Source organism: Catharus ustulatus, chromosome 3 (assembly GCF_009819885.2).
Source record: "Catharus ustulatus isolate bCatUst1 chromosome 3, bCatUst1.pri.v2, whole genome shotgun sequence".
Lineage (NCBI taxonomy): Eukaryota > Metazoa > Chordata > Aves > Passeriformes > Turdidae > Catharus > Catharus ustulatus.
In genome coordinates, this window is record NC_046223.1 from 73,393,569 (window position 1) to 73,408,530 (window position 14,962).

Here is a 14,962-nt window from a genome sequence, read left to right on the forward strand (position 1 = left end):
GAGCATCAATTCTAGCAAACAACACATCAGGTATGACTATTGTACAGGTGGTACAGCCAATCACCAACTACCTCTCTTCTGGTTTATCTTCTTGTCTCCCCTGAAATCAAAGGGTACAACAATGGTGACAGTGAGTAGATGAGGTACTATGTATTTAGACAACATTGTAGAAGATGATTTGTCAACAGAGAGACAGAAACCTTTCATAATGCTTGGAGGGTAATCCCAGGATAACAGATTTTTAATCCTAGGTTGTTTCCTTCTGTGATACAAGATAATGAATGTCACCCACTCCCTAGAACCTTTCTGTAACTTCCTTGAGATAGGCCATTTCCTTTTGAAAGATGTTCAACCCAAACTGAAACATTTACCAATTCCTTCACCCCTGTGGCTAGATCGTTATTTTGCTAAAACTGAATAGAGCAACACAAGAATCTTTTCAAAGTATATGGAATTGTTATCCCTTTGAGATAACTCTGGGAAGGCAAGCACTTGGCTGAGCTTTTGTAATATCAGGTTGAAACAAAATTCTCATCATTTAAAATACTTCTGAAGATGCCGGTCTTGATTTAAATGTCCACTACATGGGTTGTAGTTGAAGACCATCCGAAGTGAGGCTGCAAATGGGCAGATCTGCCCTCTGCTGAGCTGGGTGAATCTCTGTGAAGAGGCTGAAGGCAAATGGCTCTTGCATACATTAGCAGCTTAGCAATTTTCTCAGCATACACAAAAAAGCTGGAGGTGATCTCTTGCCAATGAAAGGGACACTTTGCTAACATGGACCAAATTATTTTCTTCCCTGCCTACCTGTATCCAGGCTGTATCATGGATGGAGATGTCCGTGTCTTTACAAGAGCACCAGCTCTGTATCACTGAATTTTCAGCTGCAGGGAAAAGTATTAGCAAAGGAAGATGTGACAAAACAAGGAAAACCCGAAAAAAAGAGTGATTTAGTAATATCAACCCAACAAAATACTGAAGGGGAGCTTTGGCATGGTGGCAACAGGCTTCCAAGGAGCCAGAAAGCATAATGGATGTTACAGTTTGTCATGTCACAGGTGAAATTTCATGCCTCAGAGTAAAGTCGGAGATGAGAAACTCTGGACCTTTCAATGTGGGAGAGCTGAATCTATCAAAATAGTTTCATTTTGCATCTACAGACTGAAAAATGTTCTTCCTTTTTTTTTCCTTTTTCTCTCTCTTAGTATTTTATTTCACCTTTGCCCTTAGGCGTGTGTGTCCCCTCACTTATTAGGCACCATGTTTTCCAAAGAAAAGTGGTGTTCCACTGCTTCACTTCACCAGAAATTCTCCTTCTGGGAAGACTGAAGAAGCTAGTGGCCACCAATTTGCAGAACTGGCAGGGATCCAGGAGCCCCAGGGATGCTCACCTAGAAAGCAAGAGGACAGGGATGGGCACAGGGAAGGGAAGAATGAAAAAGGTAACAGAGATGGAGAGGAAAAGTGGAAGGTTCACCGCCCTCCTGTGCCAGTCTGCATCCTGGGTGACAAACTTCTCCTGGCAGCAGTGCCATGGTTAGCAGAACTGGAAAGTGCCAATCCTGCTTTGTTGTGCAGTCATACCATGGACAAATCTTACCAGTGCATATGCTTTCCAGAGCCTCAGAGTTTGCAGCTGACGAGAACAGCACTGAGGCAGCAATCTCAGGCACTCAGAGGATGAGACAAGCTGGAAATAAGGTTCAGTCGGTCCTTCATGGACACGTGGTCTTTACAAGATGTGGGCTGCCTTTGCCCTTGGCCTCTGGAATATGGAACCAAAGGAGGCTCTAATAAAACCTACACCTTGGAGGTGGTCTCTTGAAAGAGGAGGGATAGATGGAGGGGCTGCCATGGCCATTACTGGAGTGCTGCCTAGGGGTAATGTTTTCCACTGGGTGTTACCCACAGAGTTGTGCATTGCATGGAGCAAATCACTACCTGGGTTTTCACAGGCCATGTAGTACAGTTATCCCTGGTTTGTGATGGGTTTGAAGATGTTCAGGATTCTCAGTTGACCCCTGAGGTTAAGATAAGCTAAAGTCAAATAACATGTGGGACTGCCCTGAAATTCTGGGCACCCAAAGGGAGTTTTTGACTTTAAACTCCTGTACTTTGTTTCTTCTTCAGTCCTGCCTAGGGACACCACCTCCCTCTCCCAAATGGACACTGACTGACACAGGCAAAGCCTTCAGCCATCTTTCCAATGGGTCCACTGAAAGCACTCAGGAGCAAATGACCCCAACTGGAAAGTGGGCCAGGAGCACAAAGGCCAGAGCCATGTAGACAGAATGGAAGACGGGATGAGAAGGATGGCATCCCTCCCCTGTCCCATGCAGGATGAGCATTCCCTGCCTTGTGCACTGAGCAAGATGCAAGTCCTGTGGGAAAACCAGTGTGTGATCCTGCAAGCAAGGGCTGCTCCTAAAGCTATGTGTGGACAAGCTTAATTAATTCTGTCTCTTCATAACTTTTTTTGTGCTTGACATTTGAACCATGCTTGCATTGCAGTACTGCAGAGAGAGAGGTGAGTGTGAGTGAGTGAAAGTGGTGTCAGCATTTTGATTAGAACAAGGTTTCCATTAGATGCAGACACATGTCCAACCTGGTACCTGTTTGTTTCCAAGTGATGCGAAGGCCCACTCAATTCAGCACACTTCTGGGGGCCCAGGCTGTTAATAGCATGTAATACTAATTTCTGGCAACAGATGAGAGTTAATACATTGTGTTTAAATCTGGGATGAGTTGTTGACCAGCTGTGGTCTGTGTGCAGAGATACCAAATGCTTTTCTTTGGATAATGTCAGTTCCAGCCTGCAAACCACATGTGGGTCAGAGGCAGGACTGAAGACTGGCAAAATTAACCCATTTAATCTTGTGGAGCCATGTCTCTCCTGCAGAGCATTTGGTGCAGTTGTCCTCTAATGATTTAAACATTTCAGAAAGTTCTGGGTGAGATGGCTCTTTTTTCAGTGCGTCATGTCAGTCAGTGCTGGTGGGAGGTTTCTGCCCTTCTGTCTGCACCAGAGAGGTAAATTAGGTAAGCAGAGGCATGAATTATTTGCATGAAGCTGAGGTGGAGAATGTGTTATCTCAACAGCAGAAAAGGAAATGGTTCTCTATAGATTATTAGTTACTGAAAAAGCAAAGGCATGTCTTTTGTTGCCACCACACCACTGGTCTGACTGTTGAGTAGATATGGATCAATATACCCCCTTCCTCCTCAACCCCCTTGCTCTTCACATTTTCACTTAGGCTGAGGTGAAGAGGTTTCACTTTAATTTATGTCATTCTTGTATTGCCAAATGGCATGCCAGCGCAACCGATCCGGGTGTGATCTGACTTTCTGTTGTGTGCTCTCACATGCAATCCCCTCGTGGGAAAATGCTGAGAGAAAATGGAAATTTAAGCTGTGCACCTAGCCACTGTGGTTTTTGGGTTTTTAATAGTGCTTCGTTTGTAAGGTCCTTCGGGCAAGAGAGAGTTTGTGTTGAGTTCAGGGTAGTCATAGCCCATAAGTGAGGATTTCTAAATATTATGATATTGCAGATAGTACTGTAAGCAACTTGTTCTCTCTATGAACAACAAACTACATGCAGTTACAGATCAGAGGATCTCAAAACAAGGTACAAATATTAGTCCTATACCACAGCCTGAACAAGTCTTGTACCTATTCTACAAATGAGTTGGGTGCTGTATGGGAAGGTCAACTGACTTGTTGCAGACCTCACAGCTAGTTAGTGGAGGTACCAAAACCAGAACACAGCTATCTTGGCTCCAGGGACCTTGTCTTTATTGCTCAGCTCTGGCCTTGAAGTACTGAAGTTTTTTAATTAAAAATAAAAAGTTTGTCTTTAACCCTCCATGGTTAGATAAGCTTGATCTTGGATATATTCCTCTATGTAGATACTCATTACTACCTTAGTGTTTTGATTGATCTAAATAATTAGACTGAAAATTAATTTTTAAAAAATATAGTAAGAATGGCATCAACTGGTATTCCCACACTTAAAAATGAGACTCTATAACTGAACCCTGTGTCTGGGTCCATCTCTTGATATATTTTTGAAGTCAGACCTATGTGGGGTTGAGGCATTTCCTTGAGGCTAATGCATGCAGAGGGAGATAATGGGCAAGAGACCAGTGGCAAAGAACTGAGATTTCGCATGTTCAAGTCTAACAAGGCACTTAAGTCTGTTTTGCAGGGGTGTGTGCTGCTTCAGGAAATGGGTTTAATGGTCAGGGAGGGCCCTTGTTTTCCAGCCTCCTCATTTTGGATGAGTAGCTAAGATTTTGAAGGAAATTGGAGAGCACTCTGCCTCCATTAAGGTTTGTCCCCTCCACTCCTCAGCCCGCTGCTCTGTTGGGTGGGTGCTCACTATCAGGATAAGGGTAATCCTGCCCTACACAGCAGAAGGGCATGAGCCATAGTGCCTGTGCCCAGCAGATCTTGAACCACTTGCACCTGCAGCCACTGTTTCACCTCATCTCCTGTGCTGATTTCTGAGGTCAAGCAAGAAATACTCAGGTATTTTATGCACAAGTCACATGGTGATTTGTGGCATGTGGCTCCCAAGGAGGGCAATAGGAACTGGGGTATCCCCTGGGAGCTATGCTGAGCTCCTCCTGAATGGCTCTTCTCAGTTACAGCCCACGTGACAGTGGGACAGCCAGTATGGACATTGGTGTGTAGTCTGAAAGCTGGATGTTTATAGCAAACACATGTAAAGATAGCAATGCTCATTTGGAAATCGACTGCTCAGGTGGGCACAGGGGCTACTGTTGAGACCACAAGCTTTTGGAGCCAAACTAGACCTGCTTCCCAAGGGCCATGGACCTACCTGCTCTGCCCTTCCCTTGCTGCCATCTCTAATTATGGACACGATTTTGATCAGGGGCTTGTGGTCAGTCTTGCTCAGGGTCAGCCCAGGGAAGAATGGGGATGGGCAAGCACCTCCTGCAGCTGCCCAGTTTGTAGCTGGCTGACTGGGCCCCCAGTTCTGGGACATCAGTGCAAGGGAACAGGGCTGAAGCAGGATTTTAGGGGAAAGGGGATGTAGGAAAAGAGCCCCAGCCCTGGGATCCTGGCTCTGCTATCTGGCGTCCTGGCTAGGGCCTCTCAGGGTGGCACCGAGGTTGCGACTCTTGAGGTGGCTTATTGCCCCACTGATTGGGTTGTGAGGTTTTGGCAGATTGGGATGCTCTGCTGAGAAAAAGCCCACTGGTTGTCACCTCTCTAGTTTCTCTGTGCTTAAAGTGTATTTTCTCAGTTTGCAATGTCAGGGGGCTGGGTGCACTGTGAAGCAATTTGGATTCTGCGTTGATAAGGCGAGTGCAAACTGTCCCCGCAGCTCTCGAGAGCAGAATCAAACTGAAACTTACCACTCAGAGTAGAAAGCACATAACACCCACAGCTACAGACATGCACAAATTGCTGCAATTTAGGTTAGAAAAGGAACCCTGTTCTGTGCCCTCTGGTCTCATTAAAAACATGCACACAACACCAAATCTTCACTGAATGACTACAAGCACCAGCGCGTGTTCCCTCCTAAACACCCAACTTACTTGTAACGGCTTATTAAAAAGGCAAATTTTCACTTTTCATGTATTCTTGCCCTCTTTAGCACCTGGTTGCAGTTTCTACAACATTTTTAACTTCTGTTTTTTCATCAGTGGTTGAGAGTAAAGTGAGACCTCTCTGAGACACCACCCAGCCTGGTTAACTGGGTCCCCACCTAGGGACATGGCTCCAGTGTGGCCGGAAGAAATCAAACTTCTCCCTCTTAGTAAAGCATTTCTGCAAGGGGCATTGAGGCTGACAAGCAGAGCAGATCTGGTCTGTAAAGATGCACAGAATCTGTCCCTTAAAAACAAAAGGTCACCTGAATACACAAGGTAGAGTAAGAAGGTGAAGGTGGGGGAAAAAAATGTTTCCTGGGGTTAACAGAGGGACAATTCTCATGCAGAAAATTTTGCCATAGGAAAGCTGTAGGGAGACTGGGAACTGTAATATCCAAGAAATCGCATACAAATTGCTGCCTGCCACACTGCTCTTCCTGCCCAAAAACTGACCACTGCTTTGCTCATTTAAGTTAGGATTTAGTGTGTAAAACTTTACTGGTAAAGGCAGGAGTGTTGGGTTTCCCTAACCCCAAGACTGGTATCACATTTTGACAGCTGTCCTCAGCACAAGTGAACTGGGAAAGAGGTTTTCAGCCTCTGATTTTGCTGTGTGTGGTTTCAATATTGCAGGAATTGCTTCTCTTCCCAGTGCAGTGTGGCCACTTTGGGGCAGGAATGTTGTAAGGAATCTCACTCGGTCCTTGGATAAGGAAATGATCAAGGACTTGCTTATTCACAATTAATGGAGAAAAAGAGCTGAAAGCCTTTATTAATCATTGCACAATAAGGAAGTCATACTGGTTTTGCTCCCTTCAATAGGGCTATTTGGTCACACCTACCTAAGTGGTCTGGCATCCCAACCATCTCTCTGCGTGCAGCCGGGAGGAGGAAGGAAGGGCCACTGCATCCAAATGTCACCAAGGTGCCTGGCTGACAGCTCACAGGGAACGGAGAGCTCTGAGTGTCCATCTCCTTTTCCTGAAGGGTCAGGCATCTCTTTTCAGAGATCTCTGCCCAGAGCACACACCAGTGCTGCCTGTCCCCATGCTTTTGGCACATGTTTCTACCCCAAGCAGAAATTCATACATGCCCTGTGCCATGCAAGGATTCATGCCAGGGAGAGTCAGTTCTTGGGGGTGTGTGCCACCCACCCAGTCACTGCAGATCCTTGCCCCACTACTGGGCTTCTGCTCCCTTGTTTACCTATAGTGGCAACCAGTCTTGTGTAACCTCCAGCTCCAGAAAGTAGTTTGTGGCTAGATGTGCTGGCTGACAGGTGCCTCTGAAGTGCCAGCAGATGGATGTTCAGGCTCCAGGCTTTGGCTGGCACAGAGAGCTGTAGAGAGCTGGAGGGGAAAGCATCATTCCTGTGCAGAGCACTATTCAACTAGTGCCAAGCTGCAAGCTCTTATGGTGGAACTAAGGATACTTTGGCTTTGAAGAAGAAGGCAATGTCTGCTTGCACACATCTCCAAGCAGACACCTGACCCCTCTATCATGGGACAATAATACAGTTTTGCATTAGAAGTCAGCACTTGGGCAGCAGGGTCTCAGTGAGGCTTAGTGGCCCCTCTCCCATTTGGCTGCCACAGTGAATTGCTGGAAATGTTCTCTAGTCTCTCAAAAATGAGTGAAAGCAGAGTCATGCAACATGTTGGAAACTATCATTGATGGCAGTTGGTACAGAGTTGTGCAAATGTGCTGTTTGCCAGCTCTTCCATGTGCTTCATGTGAGAATGGAAAGGGCAGCAGCCATGTTGGTTGCAGGATGGGTCTGTTTCAGCATCTCATGAAAAATTAAACTCTTGTGATTTTGGGAAGTGCCACATCCTTGACAAGAGCTCTTGTTTTTCTGGTGTTCAGGCGAGACTGTGCTGAAGTTGCCAAAATGTCAACCTCTGCCCCCCACATCCCAGGTGAGGCAGCTGCTTTTTCCCTGCCAGCCTACCCCAACCCTGTGGAGAGGAGGGAAACCTCCCTCTCAGTGCCAGGGCGGCTGCTTTGATGCTGTCAGTGAGATTTTCTTTAGCCATCATGACAGCCTGTGTTTTGCAGATACCTGCCTCATGACGGGCACATTCCTCAGCCGCACCGCATCCACTCAGCTCCGGCTCATGCAGTAATTAGCCAAGTGTTTCCTGGCTGCCTTTAATTACAGCCACAACTATTTCCCTCACTCTAATGTAACACCTCTGAATGACAGCAAAGGTTTTGGGCCGCATCCCACGCGGTCCCAGCACGTGTTGAGACGTGGCCATGCACTGCCAGACACCGATTTGAACCCAAAGGGCTCATACCCCCTCAATGAGTCACATTTTTCATTTTCGACCTCAAGGCCATAATTGCCCACACTGGGAATTAGCGGTGTCTCCCCGGTACCCAGCTGAGAAGCACTGGGCTTCACAAACCCGCCAGAAGGGCAAGATCATCCCTGTGTCTGTGCTTGAGTTTATCTCAGCTGTGATTCGCCATGTCCTGTGGCAGAGCAGCTCAGCTGGCAAGGCCACATTGCCCAACATGTGCGGTCCCCAACATTTTCACACTGAGGACAGCAGAATGGGCAGCCAGCGGCTCTGTGCTGGGGCATGCAGGGCTGAGTTTTGTGGCAGCTCCCAAACTACTGAGCTTCCCCTCCCTGCTCCTTGCTAACGCTATTGTGGTTATCTGACCTGGTGGTGGTGGTGTTGCCGTGGCTGAACCCCACTGTATTCCTGCTCGGAGCACATGCAGCGGCCTGGGGGCTGCCAGGAACTGAGGCAGCAGCTGCCGCGCTCGGCCTCGCGAGGCTGTGATCTATAACGTGCATTGTCTTTTTATGTAATGTGTTTTATTAAACATCTTCTAAAGCTTACAAGTGTCCCCAGGACATAACTCTCCAGCACAACGTAACGCTTTGCCAAGTAATGAAGTATGATTTATGGCGGTAATGGTTATCCTATGTTTTTTTAAAAAAATTATTACAGCAATAGCTCTGTCGAATATAGGAATATAACATGCTGCATTTGGCACGTTTATGACAACAGTGCTCTGGTTTTCTTAACTCCACAGTTTGGTGTTGGCAGTATTTCAAATTCTTGAGACAGATGTTTAAATGAATTTTTTAAAGAGGACAGTGAAATACTTTTAAAACATCATACGGCGCTGAGTGTCTCAATATGCGCAGGAACGTTATTTCTTTAACATTCAGGTAGGGCAGGGCAGCACATGGCCTCTCTGGTTTAGATCTCACGGTAAATGATGGAAGTAGCAAATGTTGAATTAGCTTTCTGGGACATCCTGGCCTGCTGTTCCTCTTGGGCTGAGGTGGGGAGGGAGGGGCAGACACTTGACCTTCCCCTGAATTTAGTGCAGCGTTCACATCTCCTTTGTGAGCACTTACAACAGATCCACGTTTGTTTTGAACGCAGTTCCCACCATGCTGAGACAGGACTAAGTGGTCTCACACTGACATTTTGAGTGTGTCATTGTGGTCCTGGTGGTTAGGGTTTCAGGCCAGAAATGACAATCATTTGGAAAAATGTAAATGAGAACCCTGGTCACATATCTCTGAGGCAGATAGCATTCAAGTGTATTTCCACTGAAACACTGACAATTCTTGGCTTCTTTTTTTTTTTTTTTTTTTTTTTGTTTTTAAAGGTACTGGCTAAAACTGAGGAAATATATACAAAACGAAGACAGGGAATTCAGCTCTGGCCTTGCTGTTTGCAGTTTTCAATAAGGGAAAATCAGAACCCACAAAGGAATCAGCATTGCTGAAGACACCATTGCCCCAGGTGTACCAGCACTGGGGCCACAACCAGGCTGCACACCCAGAGATTGAAGACAAGGGAAGCATCAATAAAGCAATGAACACTTATATTTAATTTACATTTGACAATTTGCACATAAATAATGATGTAAACCAATACGTAAACATATGATAGTTTGTTGTTCTAGCAAAGTAAAAAGCCTGTTAACTTTGGTCAGAGTCTTTCTTAAGAGAGACAAAAAAACCCCCAAAAACACTGTTGATTGTTGCTACATTCACATGTAAAACGTCTAAGGGGAGGGGGAAACAGTAAAGAGAAGTAACAATTCTTAAAGCTGATGCATATAAATTCTTGTAAATTTTTGTATCAAATACAAGAAAGCACTACAGGCAATAATAGGAAAAGTGTGTGTCCAGTGACAGAGTAGTGATACTTTGGTTTATCCTACAATTAAGTACTATATTTATGAACTATTGCTACATTTAAAAGATGTCAGCCTCACAATTTGCAGGAGTGGAAATGTAATGAACTGGAGTCCTTCAAAAGCTGTGTTGAGACTTGTATATCAGGATTTTTTTTTTTAACAGAAGGCATTAAAATGAAGTTTGCTGAAAAAAAAAAGATCACCAAATCCTGAATTGTTGAGGTGGACTTTTAATTTTTTTTTTTTAAGAACATAACCAGACAAAAAGGGACACGTGGATGGGAAGTGTGTAATAATGCTACTTATGTTCGTGTGAGTTGACTGTGCAACTCGTTAGTGGCAGGGCACAAGGGGACAAGTACCTTGTCCCACCTGACTTTCATCCTGCCCTTACTGTAATCTGTGACCACATCACGCACGGGTCATATTTGGCTTCTTTTCAAGTTCCTTCTTTTACGTTTTCTGGCTCTCTGTTGACTGACCACCAGCCTCCCCCCCAAGTACAGACTGCAGGAGAGCAGGGGACTGAAGGAGCCCTGGCCTGCAGACAGGGTAATTCCCACCAAATTCATGGAGATGCCACACGTGGATGCATGATGATGTCATTCACGTGTTTGCACGTTCTGGCTTCACCTTCAGCTGTGCGTGTGCATTTGCAAGTGATAAATGCCTTGGTACAACCTTATGGTTTTGAGGTCATTGGTTATCTGCAAAACTGGGATAACATTTGATTTTCACACTTAGATGAAAAATAGGTTTTATTACATGGTTTGGCTCACAACTTAAGTGGTATAAATATATATACATATACATATATCGTATAGTGGTATAAATATATCTATAAATATACATGTATTTTTTGCTACACCTCAAACGTCACCATATCATCTTTGGGCTTAGCAAAACAAAAAGATAAAAGGATGTGCATTCTATCTTTCCCTGTGCACATTTTGGTTTCTTCTCTAAAGTAGCAAAGCATTTAGGTAAAACAGCATTGTCTGCACCACTGGACACAAGCACTGAGGTAATTGTTGTTCAACAACTTTGCAATGCCCTTTTCTTCTTTAATTAAATTAACCACAAAATGTACAAACACAAATACTGAGAAAAATCTGAGTTGTATACGAAGGAAGAAAAAAAATTTATGTGCCAGGAAAGGACTTTGTTCCCCACTTCTACCCAGGCAAAGTGGGTGAGAAAAATACAAGTAAAACTGAACCCCTTCTTTCTCAGGGAATCTGACCATCTTTTTCTTCTTTTTTTTTTTAATCCCTGGAAGGCTCTGGCCAAAAAAAACCCCCAAAATAAAACAAAAAATCAGAAGAAAGAAATCTGCCCAAACCCCTCTTTTAGGCAGAATAATATTTATGTCTTTGCTTTTAAACTGCTTTTGGAAACAAAAGAATGTAAGTGAGATTTTATTTTGGAAAAGTCACTTTGAGCTCATGTATTCCTTTGGTCTTAAAGTTACATGACAATGTATGGGGCTGGAGCTGTGTTCTAAAAACCTGTGGTATTGTCCATGGCAAGTCGGTGTTTGCTGTACCACATCTGTTCCAGGGAGAGCTGCAGGTAGAAGAATCTTTCTCCTGTCCTCAGAGAGGCAGGAGAAAAAGTTTTCTCCCTGCTTGCTGCTACTCTGGGTTGTTGGTTTGCTTTATTTTTCCTTTTCAATTCCCAGTGGGGTGATTTGCTCATGAAAGTACACAGCATTTTTTTTCAAACCAACAGATCTAGGATTCTGTATGTCACATGTCCAACTTTGGCAATATGAAAAACCACATTTGTTTAAAAGACATTGGTACATAAAACACATTTACTGAAACCCTAATCTTAGGTTCTTAAAACAGATGTGCAGAAAAAAATATCTACAAAGAATGGCCATAAAACAAAAAATAAAAACATTTAAAGTAAAAATTACAATGAATTTTTCCAGTCATTGTAAACATTTTCCTAATTATTGCTTTTAGAATGATTAATTGCATAATAAATTATGAAGTACTATCATTGAAAAAATAATTATGGATAGATGATTGTCTCTTAGTAACTGGCGAGGCAATGCACAGTCCTTTGCCCCTTTTTATGCCCTGAGAAAACAGTAACTTTGGAGTTCCTTCTTTCAGCTGGAGAGCGTAGGGAAACTACTGTAAGCCAAGATTGCTTTGCAGCATTGAAACTATGTACAAGCAACTGCTACAGGCACCCTGACTTGCCAAGTCATAAATAAAAAAAAAATCACTTTGCCAAAAAGTCTTAAGGGTCCATTGGTTCAATTGTTTCTTGCTTGACCTTTACAGGTAACAGAGGTAGTGGGTGACCGTGAGGCAACTTCATAACTGACATATCTGACGACTCGTAAAGGTTGCATCCTGAGGAGATAAGCCCATTTCCCAGGTTCCTCTGTAGAGAGACTTTCAGGTTAGCTCCTTCCATTTCCCTCCTGAGCATGGTCAGTATATCCTTCTCCACAATCGATGTCAAGTCGATATTGTCCTCCACTTCTTCCAGCTTGTCAGCGTTGTCACTGATGTCGAACTTCTCGATCTCCTCATTGATCCGGTTCAGGTCCTCCATGGAGAGGCCGGATGCCGGAGCGACGGGGCAGTTGCCCTTCAGGTGGACCTGGAGGCTGCAGAGGTGAATGTAGCTCTTGTGGCAGTGGATGCATTTATGGGGGCGTTCCCGGGTGTGGAGACGCTTGTGCAGCTTCAGGTGCACAAACTGGGTGAATTTGGCTGGGCAGAGCTTGCACTGGTAAGGCTTCTCTCCAGAGTGGAGCCGCAGGTGGGTTTTGAGATTGCTGGTGCTGCTGAACCGCTTGTGACAAACCTAATGTGGGGGGTGGCAGAGAAACAGCGAATGAGTGGGAGGCGATTTTATGGTTTAAATCACAGACACCTAGGAGGAGACGGCAGGATGAAGCAGCAGCTTTCTATATCTTCACACTTTCTCACAAAGGGAAAAAAAATCCCCACCTTTTTTATTTAAATATTGCTGAATGTCATTTTGAGTGTGGCTGATGGCAAAACTGTATCAGGCAGATGTTGCTCTAGCAGGCTGCAGGCAATCGTGCTGTCTCACAGGCGCTGCTGCACCAGGGCTGGGCCTGGCTGTGGTGCAGATTCCGGCCCTGAGCTTTCAAGGGATTGTCCCTCAGCCCTCCCTGCACAGTGCACGGAGTGTGCAAAGCCCTGCTGTCCCTTCGGCCTCAGAAGGAATCATCTCTCTCTCTCTGTGTTACGTACCTGACACTCGTGGGGCTTTTCTCCCGTGTGTACCAGATAGTGCTTCTGGAGGTGAGCCAGCTGCGTGAAGCCCTTATTGCAAGTCTGGCATTTAAATGGTCTCTCTCCGCTGTGTACTCGGAGGTGCACCTAGGGAGAGACAAAGCAATTAACAATTTGCAGTTTCCAGTACTACAACAAAAGTGCTTTCAGATGTTTCCCAAAGTCAGCGGAAGAGTCCCATTGCCAAAATACAATGTTATCTAGTTAATTAGGTGGTGTCAGTATTAAAACACACAACCACACTTTCTTGCTGGGGGATGCTGCATTAAGCCCAGACACATAAATAGCCTAATAAGCAAGGGAGGCCTGACCCTGTTTTTCCTCAAAAACCTACAGGGAGAAATCCGAGCCTTCAAAGGAGACTCCTGTATTATTCTCCACTGCCTACCTTCAGATTGGAGAGCTGGCCAAAGGTCTTGGAGCAAACATTGCATTCGTACTTGATCTTCCCATTCTGCTTTTTCAGTGGGTATGGGAGGGTTTTGTAACCGGTCACATTCCTCTTACTTTTAATGAGATTCATGGCTTCTTCACCGCCGGTGGCAGCCAACACCACTGAGGTAGGTTTAGGTTGCATTATGTGTTCCGAACTGGCTGCTGTACCAGCGGTGGGGGACCCACTGGTAGGGCTGCATGGCTTGTCCTTCATGCTGGCAGCGGCGCCCGTGATCGAGAAGGCACTGTTGGGTGCTGGTATGAGGAAGTCTCTCGGATGGTCAGGCTGCAGCAGTCGACGGCCTCCTTCACTGGGCAATGAGCTGGGGAGCGTGCTGGGGTTGAGCATGTGGTGGGAAAGGCTACCTCCACTGAGCAGATTGCCATAAAGAGGGTACATCCTCGGGAAGAGATTGAAATTGTTGATGCCATTGATATTGTTCAAAGCGCTCAGGTTATTACAGCTCATGTTGAATGGAGGTAACAGAAATTTGGGGTAATGGGGGTTATAGGACGGCAGAAAGGCAGGTGAGAGGTGGCCAGGGGGTGCATATCCAGGATAAGACCCCAATCCTTCTGAGCCATACGATCCATTCAAGTAAGAGTATGGCTCTCTGTGCTCTTGGGAAGTAGGTGCCAGAGGTGAAACTGTGACCCCTGGACTACTGTGAGGGCTTGAACTTTTTAAACTTTGGTCTGGGCTGCTCCTCCCAGAAGGACTTGGTGTAGTAGATGCCTGGATGGGCGAGTGAGTAATGTAGCTGGGTCTGTCCATGCCATATGCTAAGGAAGCTTTCAAATAGTCTTCTGGAATGTGAGGTCGGATCGGGTAGACAACTCGAGGGAAGAAACACCTCTCCGGGCTATAGTTCTTACGTAAATCATCCAAGTCTTTTTCTGGAGTAACTGGTGAAATGTTGGTCTGAAAGAAGTCTTTTCCTTTAGGAGGATTGGATTCCATTTTCAGGATTTCTTTCACACTGTGCTCCTTCTTTGGGACGCTTTTCTGATAAAGCTCATCTTTATCAGCGCTGTGCTGCTTTGGATCAATGTGGGTTTGTGCTGAAATACAAAGACAAGATAATGATTATTTAGATATGTCACTGGCATTATCTCTTTTCAAAACAGAATCTAACCCCTACAAGTTTAGTGGGAAGGAAGGGCTACTCTCAGAGATGAGCAATCATTCAACTTACCAGAAAAGTAATTGTTGTGTGAAGAAATGCCTGCTGGTATTAATTGTTAATAAAAAGCATAGTTAATTTAAGGGATACCAACCAGTCCATAGAGATTTGGACAATGATGCATTTGAGAGTGCCAGCCTCCACTCTGCAAACTGATTTCACCTTTCTTCCCCCTTAAATTTGCCTAACTTCACTGTTGAGTATCTGTTTAAGCAGTATTTCTAATAAATGTGGTAACGAGCATTTGTTCACAATACAGGTT

At 45.0% G+C, this 14,962-nt stretch overlaps 2 protein-coding genes across 3 annotated transcripts in view; one reads left to right on the plus strand and one right to left on the minus strand.

The window, feature by feature from the left end:
- ATG5 (autophagy related 5) overlaps positions 1 to 9,582 on the plus strand; it is a 99,491-nt gene extending 89,909 nt beyond the window's left edge. Inside the window, exon 9 of the mRNA XM_033056526.1 lies at positions 9,258 to 9,582. The gene's annotated coding sequence lies outside the window, so the exon portion shown is untranslated. The remainder of the gene's footprint in view (positions 1 to 9,257) is intronic.
- An 85-nt stretch (positions 9,583 to 9,667) lies between these two features.
- The window catches only part of PRDM1 (PR/SET domain 1), a 32,790-nt gene continuing 27,495 nt past the window's right edge, over positions 9,668 to 14,962 (minus strand). For both annotated transcript variants that reach the window (XM_033056523.2, XM_033056522.2), the window contains 3 exons: positions 13,470 to 14,578; positions 13,040 to 13,168; positions 9,668 to 12,623 (listed from right to left, as the gene is read on the minus strand). In XM_033056523.2, coding sequence (XP_032912414.1) covers positions 12,048 to 12,623; positions 13,040 to 13,168; positions 13,470 to 14,578 — 1,814 coding nt within the window. In that variant the 3' untranslated portion in view covers positions 9,668 to 12,047. The remainder of the gene's footprint in view (positions 12,624 to 13,039; positions 13,169 to 13,469; positions 14,579 to 14,962) is intronic.